General features: G+C 41.4%; 1 protein-coding gene across 1 annotated transcript; it reads right to left on the reverse strand.

The window, feature by feature from the left end:
• Positions 1 to 26: 26 nt before the first annotated feature.
• LOC125880884 (tectonic-3-like) lies at positions 27 to 6,796 on the reverse strand. Its single transcript, XM_049563697.1, has 14 exons — positions 6,159 to 6,796; positions 5,050 to 5,164; positions 4,864 to 4,961; positions 4,584 to 4,696; positions 4,368 to 4,476; positions 3,498 to 3,610; positions 3,365 to 3,403; positions 2,697 to 2,771; positions 2,489 to 2,608; positions 2,308 to 2,406; positions 2,097 to 2,200; positions 1,817 to 1,964; positions 366 to 500; positions 27 to 275 (listed from the first exon to the last, which is right to left on the reverse strand). Exons 1-14 carry the CDS (start codon positions 6,526 to 6,528, stop codon positions 30 to 32), a joined length of 1,884 nt encoding a protein of 627 aa, XP_049419654.1. The 5' UTR covers positions 6,529 to 6,796; the 3' UTR covers positions 27 to 29.
• Between the last annotated feature and the right edge of the window lie 2,814 nt (positions 6,797 to 9,610).

Raw genomic sequence — 9,610 nt, forward strand, 5'->3', positions numbered from 1 at the left:
CTATCTCTGCTCCTCTGTTAGCTGTCCGACTACCTGGTGATGAGCTCTAATCCTGTTAGTAACATGACTGTGAACAGCAGTAAACTCAATGTGACCTTCCCAGTGTCGGCACTGTTAATGGCAATGTGCCCGTCCAGCTCAGCAGCGCCTCTAGTGAAGAAACCAAACGGAAACTTCCAGTTAGGCTGAGGCGTGCCCCTGGGGGGTTCTGGGTAAACTGTAGTGTCAACAAATGTCACCTCAGTGGTTAGAGTGATCGGAGACGACAGAGGACACTGGAAAAAAGATGGAAGGAGAGAGTTTGAACATTTTTGAAGAGGTGAAACAATGTGTTGCAGAGACAAGAATGTTTGACACTGGCCTACCTTAAAATTTTGACACTGGAAAATGTATTTGGCCCCCAGGATGAAGTTCTGGGGAAGGTCTAGGAGACCCTGGCGGGCCCACAGTACTCGGATAGACAGAGAGTTGGGGAGGACACAGCCTGATTCACATGTTTCCTGAGAGAAACAACAAAACAAAAGACTGAATAGCAGGAACACAAGGTTATAAATTTAAACCACAGGCACACAAAAGCCTCTTTCACACATAGTTCCCAGTAAATTAGTGAGAAAACCTTTCAGGCACCCAAAGTGATTTTCCCTGTTTACACAAGCTGCCTTATTGGGCAGCTGTGGCTCAGGAGGTAGAGCAGGTAGTCCACTAATCATAAGATCAGTGGTTTGATCACTGGCTTCTCCAGTCCACGTGTTGAGATATCTTTAAGCCCTGAATTGCTCCTGATGGCTGTTCCACCGGTGTGTGTGAGTGTGTTAAAAACTGAGTAGCAGGTGGCACCTTGTACGATAGCCTCGGCCAACAGTGTGTGAATGTAGCACGTGGTCAGAAGACTAAAAAGTTGCCATACAAGTGCATTTATATGCACTAGATTCAGGAACATTTCTGTCTTGCCCCTTTCACACATGCTGTGGCAGTACAGGAATACAAGGTGACAGTGACAGTCCTGCAGATGGTGGTAATGCAACACTTACGGATGCCAACTACCATAAAACTCAGCAGCAGAAGAAGAAGGGACAAGGCCAGATGTACGTGTACCCTGCAGAGGACGTCTCTTATTATTTGGCAGGTGAAGAGATGTTTTTGGTGCTCGTGTTTTTGTGAGTTTGTGAGGCAAGTAATGAAACTGTAAACAAGTCGCGGATTCAAATATGTCGTTAGTGGAGTCTTGTGATTGGTTCGCTAACTCCACATAAAAGCATTTTTCATCAGATGTCCGGAACCATTTACATGTGTGTCCCGTCCCAGCAATGCTACTGCTTTTATTCACAACGCAGCTGTACCGGCATTTTCCCTGAAATGTTAGTAGGTGTTGAGGTGGGAAATTGCCGGTACAAGTTTCCCTGACTATCAATCCCGGTTGTGTCTAGGTGGTAACCCCAGATTCGTGTTAACCCCCTCAAGATTTTATGCTCTGTGTTTCACATGATCATTCTAACCCAAACCATGATCCTTCCTTAACTCTAACCAAGTGCTTTTTGAGCTTTGACCTCACCAGACCTCAACTACAGCAAAACAATGAGACAAGAACATTTTTAAGCAACTTTTCACAAATCTAGGGTTACCATCTAGCCACAGCTATTGATCCCTGGTCCCATTCACACACGACCCCATGACCCCAAGGAAATGTTCCTGAACATATCATGAATGGAATGCATGTGTGAAAGAGGCTAATGTGCAGTTTTAGCTAATCCAAATTTGCTCAACACTGAAAGCTATTAAATTTCTTACATACTTTAAATTCCTGATTCAGTTGTACCTGCAGGCTGACAGGACACTCCTGAGTGATGACTCTCGTCCAGTCTGGTTGGGAGCCCATGTTCATGGCGATCACATCAGGAGTAGCAAGTCCCTGCAAGATCCCGTAAATCTGGGAGCGCAGCTCTGAACAATCACCAGATGGAGAACTAAACAGCACAAGGAGAGAGTGCAATGACACAAAGAAAAATAAATAAAACTCACTGTTTCAGAATTATAATCTTAAAAACTGGGCTCATTTTCAGCAACTCAATGTCAGAGGCCAAGCTAAGTATACTCACCTAAAGGTGCAGCCAGTGATGGTGTTGTGTGTGAAGAGGACAGCTGCTCGTCTGCTGGGGTCAGAGGAGCACTCCCCACTCTGTGACACCCCCAATGTGCTCAGCTGACTCGCTGTCAAGGAAGCATGATGCCTAAGTAACACAAAGCTAGCTGGATAAATGAAACAATGGATTGAAATAGTGAAGTACATGATGTTGTTTTGAAGGATACAGGCTGCACTTCTCCATCAAAGCGACCAATGACAGGAGATCCCACTCTCAGTCCGACCGCAGGGGTCGGTCCTCCTGGAGTGGGGCTCGGTGTTGCAAGCTGGAGGAGAGAAATGATATTAATGTAAGCATCTGAATCCAGAGTTCATTTAGTGATTACATCTGTAACTTTAACAGGCTACCTGGAACTGTACAGAGTGCGTCTGCAACAGCAACTGATTTGGATCCACATCAGCTAAGACTACGTTCACTGTTGCATATGTGAGTTCTCCTCTGCCTGTGTATCCTATGACAAACTCAACCTGCAGGAGATTCAGGAAAAGGAGAATTAAGTGATGGATTTCTGATTTAGGAAACAATTTGGGGAAGAACAAATTTTCATGTACTCACATTTTTCACCACATTGATGCAGGAGTTGTTTTGTTCACTTGGTGCAGGCCAGTCAGACAGTGGAGTAACTGAGATCTGAAACAAGAGTTAAGACAGAAGAAAAACATGTCTTTAAATGGCATTAACTCTTCGTGTAAAACCTTTTTTAAGGTAGAGAATACCTCTGAATAAAATAAAGAGTAAATAAAAATAAAAAAAGAGGTGGATGTCTGTAACCCTCGTCATAAACGATGTATTTTTTAATGCACATGCTGTACCTTTATAGACTGATGACTATCACACTCAAGAGGCTATACTTGTTAGTTGATAACACTCAACAAGTTTATTATTTATGCAACAGTTTAAGATTTTTGTAGATACAGTAAGGGATATTGCTTCATTCTCGTGCCTTGTGACATGCAGGAGAAAAAATCAAATGCTAGTGCAGCTGATTTCATAGGCTCACTGTTGATCAAGATGTGAAGGACAAAATGAAAGTGTTCCTGCTTATGTCATGTATGGCTTTAATAATAATACTACATTATACTTATATAGCGAACGACAGAAGGTTGGCATCGGCAGAGCGTGTGATAAAGGAGGAGCTCAGACAGGTAGGGTGGGGCCTGGTTATTGAGGGCTTAGTATATTATGAGGAGGATTTTGAGGTGAATGCACAGTCAGTAACTTACCAGAAATTCTGACATGTGTGCAGTCTCGGCTACTGGAATCTGTAATAAAAGGCATTGATGTTAGTCCTTCTACTTTGACATTCACACCAGTAATTATTTACATATAAGCATCAGTGCATGCAGACTTGCTGACCTTAATCAGGCTCAGGTCGGAGAAGTAGGAGCGGGCGTTGAGATTTGGGTCAGTGGTGCACGACTGAGGAGTTAACATGCGGGTACAGGACAGAGACACAGACCTCAAGAACCCTGCAAGCAGAGGAGAACATAAGTTATAGTGGTTAATGTGATTGTAAAATAAGGGCACAATATACTATACACACAGTAAAGCAATGACTAAGAATATTGTTTATTTTATAAAAACAGAGCACAAATATACAAAGGAAAATGTCTGCAGATTCAGTTTGAGCTTGTTCATTAATAAGGAAGCAGTTACTATCAACTGCAAAAAAAAAAGTACTTCAGGGACTGTTGGAAATCCTTAAAGGCTAACTTTGGTGTTTTTCAACCTGGACCCTATTTCCCAGTGTTTTTGTGTCTTAATGACTAATGGAGACAACAGTTTTTAATACTGGTCCAGTACTGAGCGAGACTGCTGCAGCAAGGTAGTAAAGCAGAGTGTCCACTAATCAGAAGATTGGCAGTTCAATCCCTGGCTCCTCCAATCTGCATGTCGAAGTATTTTTGAGCAAGATACTGAACCTCAAATTGCTCCCAATGGCTGTGTGAATGGTTACCGAGTAGCAGGTGGCATCTTGTATGGAAGCCTCGGCCACCAGTGTGTGACTGTGTGTGTGAATGGGTGAATTGGGCAAATAATAATAATGGGAAAAATTGGATTTCATTTTGCTGTCACTCTTGACATGAGAAGGACTGCTCACTCTGACAGGAGGAAGCTCCTGACACAAAATTCAGATGGCAGGTCTAGATTTGAAAATATTTGGGGAAACTCTGCAACACTGCGATACGCAACACTATTACACACTGTTATTTGGTGTGAACTTACTTGCAGGGTTGCGGTTGACGCAGAATGCAGCGGCGACCCCTGGAGACGGCTGACGGAGGACACCTCGCACAGACGAGCCAGAGAAATATGTCTGGATGACATCATCAACCTACAGAATGAGGAGAGTGTCAGTACTGTTGAGCACCTTTAATCTCAAAAGAGTTTTACATTTAATACTATAGATACAATATTGAGAGTAGAAAGATATGTGTTTACCCTGTAGAAATCTCTGCTGTGGCTGCTGCCTGTAGGTGCTGGTGGTGAGAAATGGTACGAGTCCCCTAAAGCTGGATATTGAGGTAGAGCTGGGAGGGACTGTGGTGATTTATCTGTTGTGAGTTGCAGATTTTAACTGCATTAGTGGGGGATACTTTAATGTTGCTTATTAATATGCTCTTGCAAAATTAGCTGTAACATAATCACCAATTCCCCTGGTGACAGCACTGATGATTGTTCATTCATTTTAGATTAGTATATTCTAATTAAATCTACGTACCTTCGGGCCGGACACAAAACAAGGAGTCAGTCACAGTGACAAGAGACGAATCCACGTTGGCCCTGAACATCAGCCATTTCTCAATACAAACTCCTGAACTGAAAAATACAATTAAGAAAAAAAATTTAATTCTAAAAAATGTGCACTTTACGAACTATAACTTTAGAACATGTGCAAAACACTTACATGGCTTTTTGTGGACATTCGGTGAAGACAGTGCTCAAGTTTGCAATACCACAATTGAGTGTGTCACAACAGCAGCCGATGTCACAGAAATCAGGGGTTAAATCACAGAGACAACCTGAATAACAACAGAGAAGATGTGTGTTAGTCAGGAAAACTTTAGCTTTGTGTAAAGTCACAGAATGTTCACTGGTTTAACAAGAGCACATGAGAAGACAGTGTCAGTCAAATGACTTTATATGATGTTATTGATTTTATTGTACACACAGTTAATTGTAAAACGTGAGTTTGACAATGTTTGTGACAATTGCTCTGTTGTTCTTTTTCCTGTTCTGAACAGGAAAGAATTCTTTAAAGACCTTAATCTCTTACACACACACACACACACACACACACACACACACACACACACTTTGCCCTCTTTTTTCTTTGGAGAATCACAGAATAATATTGCATTTATTCTGTATATGGCAGAAAAATGTGAGTGAAATATAAGCATGTATGCTCTGCACAGAGGACTCACAAAGTGCACTTATATAGTGGACTATAACCTGAAGTTTATTACTACTACCATTATTAAATGTATCTAGGTTAATCTGCAAATTTAAGGAAATTATGATGACTGCAATGCTTTTGAGTTGTATATATACGGAAGCGTATTGCATTCACTTGACAAATAAAAAAAGCCCTGTTTTTCTGAGTATTTTTTTTCTGTTTTTCATAGTAATTTATTTATTTTTCTGTTTTTCGGGGTAATTTTTTTCTGTTTTTCATGGTAGTTTTTTTTTCTGAACGAGGAGACGAGATACTTCAGAAAAACAGAAAATATTACTCAGAAAAACAGGGCTTTTTTAATTTGTCAAGTGAATGCAATATGCTTCCGTATATATAAACCTGAATACACACTACCAAATTATATCATGGGATTTGAAAAAAATAACTGGGTCTAGTGGGATACAGTTTGATGGATCATGTAGCACCTCTGTTTATCAGACCATTAATCAAGTGTGAGAGGCACTTGGCAGAATAGACAAGTGACTGCAGCAGAGTGGAGACAAGCTGGACTGAGACTTTCACAACATGAGAGATGAAAAGGGGCAGGTGTGTGTTACCCTCTGAAGTCACCACAGGTTGGACTGTGGTTGCAGGGGGCGCTTCAGTGACCACAGTGGGAGCTTCAGACACACTCAGCGACGTGGTTGCTGTGTAGTCTAGGGTGGGCTCCACGGTGGAGGAGTCCAGAGTGGGGTCCAGACTAGAGGGGTCCAGAGTGGGGTCCAGGGTAACCGCCTCAGTGGTCCCTACATTGGTGGAGCCAGCTGCCGCTGTACCGCCTGGAGCAGGGGTTGCTGAGCTAAGAGGCTCCCCAGATATAGGGCTGGGAGTGACGGTTGAGGTGACCCCTGCTTCTGTGGCTGCGTGAGCCAAACGTCCACAGAAGATGATAAATATCTGAACTAACCACCACTGACGAGAATTCATTTCTTCAAGGAGACATGATGCGGTTAGCGGTGCTAAGTCTAGTTAATAAAATAGTTAAGTGTTAGCTTAGATAACGTTAGCTTCACAGATAACTGGAATTATTTCTGCTACGACGCTACGACTTCCCACCCATTGCTACTTACAATAAAATACAACTACGTTAAAATAAAATAAGCAATTTAGAGAACGTTTTACATTCGTGCATTTAGCTAAACATGCTAGCCATAAATACACCTTGTTACTAAGGAAGTCGTCACGGCGACTTCCGTTTCGCAGACAGTGCTACCGTAAAACTTGTAAAAGAGGAGACAGATTTTTTTTTTTTTTTTTGGCAACTACTTAAATTGATGTCATCATTCAGCAATGGTCTTCCCAGGAATTTGTGGTTATGCTGACATATCTGTCATAGCATTTACTGGCTTTTGACTTTGTGCAATATTCCAAAAACATGTGGATTATTTATTTATTCTGATTATTTAAAGGATCCTCTTTAGCTGATGTCATGGTAATAAGCTAATCCTCCTTAGGCCCACAACTAACATATAGTACATAACAAATTACATGATGGACATTAATTGCATTAATATACTTAACATTACATTCATATATAATTCAAAGTCAACACTGTGCATACAATAGGGTGGAATACTAATTAAAAAGCATATATAGATTATGTTTAAAAAGAATAGATGGTGTGAATGAGAATTCTGTGCAATATTTCATGACTATGCGCAATAATTTATCATACTTACTCCGCTTTAATGTCCTGTTTTTATATTTATTTATTGTTTTTATAGTTGGTATTTAGTCTTTAATGTGCCTGTTTATCTGTGCACTTCTGCGTGTACCTCTGGACACACCTAATGTCGTTGTACAGCTGTACAACAACAATAAAGTCATTGATTTATTAACTGAATTGCATAACTCATGCAAAGGGAAATGCAAATCCTATTAAATCCTATTATCCTATTAGAGTTGTACCTCCTACTATTCAGTCAGTCATTTGCATGCCAATAAATGCCTCTGCATATTCTTATTTATAAAGGATATATATTAGACAGCACCAAAATGCATGACTTGCAGAGTTTAGCATGCAAAAACAGCAAATTTTTCATTAGAAATTACTCGTAGCAGTTGTTCGATAAAGATATCACATAGTTGTTGTGCTGTATATGCTTTTATGATGTTCTGTGCCTGGACTCTACAGAGGTATAAGGTCTGTTGTCTCAGTGGAAGCAGACACAACTGATATATTATGGAAAATGGGGATGGAAAAACAGTGGCCCTGTGTGATCAGTGTGCACAGTAACCTCAGCAACCAGGAGAACATTTCAACCTTTTCAGTATGTACATATCCATTTACCCAAATTTATGTCTTAGGTCTTACTCTTCTGAAGAAAATGGATACCCTAAGAGAGTTGTCAAGTTTCACAGTACAGTGCCAACAAAATGTCTTATCATATTACTCTTCTGTGTATTGTTTGTGTAAAACCTATCTTCATCGCTCCCACCTGATCGTGTGTAAAGGTTGTCCACACGGCACGCGATGCAAAAGACAACCTGGTGAGCTGCAACGTCTCAGACTGTATGAATATGTCCCAGCCTGAGCCAGGGCCCTGGGGGGGCAACATGCCCAAGTTCATGCCAGGAGAGAACAATTAGATCAAATCACATTCCTGAGAGTCATTTTACTCGCAGTCAAACTCATTATTATTCTGCTATTTGTACAAAGCCTCCAGAAAGGTAGAAGGCATATCTTTGGATCTGTGACACTATGGATAAAGAAACTGATTCTCTTTCCTATAAAAAAAAAAAAGGGGGAAACAACACAGAACACAGGACGTGCACAATCTCTGTAGGTTAATAGTGCTGGAACAGTTTAAAACGCAGTCCCTCAGTGCATTGCAACTTACATAAGTGACCAGAAGGAAACCACTGTACTTAAAGCAGCTGAGTCAGCAGACGTTTTTATGTGAACTCATAAAGGTGGTTTTGGGGATGTGTGCTCTGAGGGTGATGTGAGACGTAGGGGAGTCATGGGAGTTCCCGTGGTGATAAAGATTTTACAACAGTTGGTCCATCTCTTGCCTTTAAAGCCTCATGGGTTAAAGATTATGGTTTGTGTCATTATTATCAAGGCACTGGCCACTGGAAGAATCAATGTTCTGTTTTGAGGTCTGAAGATAAACATAAATCTTTGTCGTCTGCTGCGTCTCCTGCCCTGTCTTGTTTCAGTGCTCCTGGGCTAAAGCGGTGTGGTGGTCCTGGGATTGATGATGATTTTGAGCCCTTTATTGCTGAAGCTTTTGTGTCTTTGCTGGGTTATGAGAAGCATGTGTCTATAAGGTTTTTGCATCTGTGTTGCCTTTTTCACTTGCAACAGAAACAAGGGGCCTAGCTCTGATGCATGGACAGAGATGGCGTTGATACCTGTACCGTAGCATAACATGACACTTGAGTGTGATCTGGTGGAAGGTGTTGTTGCAGTCAGTGTGCACCCTCGCCTTGTGATTCTGGGAAACAATCTAACTGGTGGTGCTGTGTGGGCTAATGTGCCATTACTTCCTGTGGTTACTCCTAAACCACTGGCATCAGGGGAGCCAGATGAGAGTGGTCAGAGGTTTCCTTGGGTGTTTCCAGTCAGCGCCTTGATGTATGCACAGAGTCGTAGTGTAGCTGCTCCAGACTTGCAAGTGGGTTATAAAGGGAGTTGAAGTACATGGTTCCCCTGCCTGATCTTGTCCCTGTCTGTCACTTGGAGGAGTAGAGTGAAGTTGAACAGGTTGATTCTATATTCCTTATTGTTAACATCAGTGTCTCTTGTAACTGCTTTGAGGACAGTAAAGTATTATCTTTATTATTATTTATTATTATTATTTATTAGTCCCTCATCATGAGATACTTAGTATGCCTCAATAGCCACAGGAGATTAGCAGCACCCTGCAATGCCGCAGACTCCAGTGAATGTCAATCAGATACCACCTGAGATTCCCTTTTTGGGATAACAACGTTTACCTTATCTAACCTTTCTGTTGTTCTTACCTACGAACATAAAGCTTGAAAAAGACACACTTTGAAGGGA

The sequence above is a fragment of the Epinephelus fuscoguttatus genome, linkage group LG20, assembly GCF_011397635.1.
Source record: "Epinephelus fuscoguttatus linkage group LG20, E.fuscoguttatus.final_Chr_v1".
In the NCBI taxonomy this organism is placed as follows: Eukaryota; Metazoa; Chordata; class Actinopteri; order Perciformes; family Serranidae; genus Epinephelus; species Epinephelus fuscoguttatus.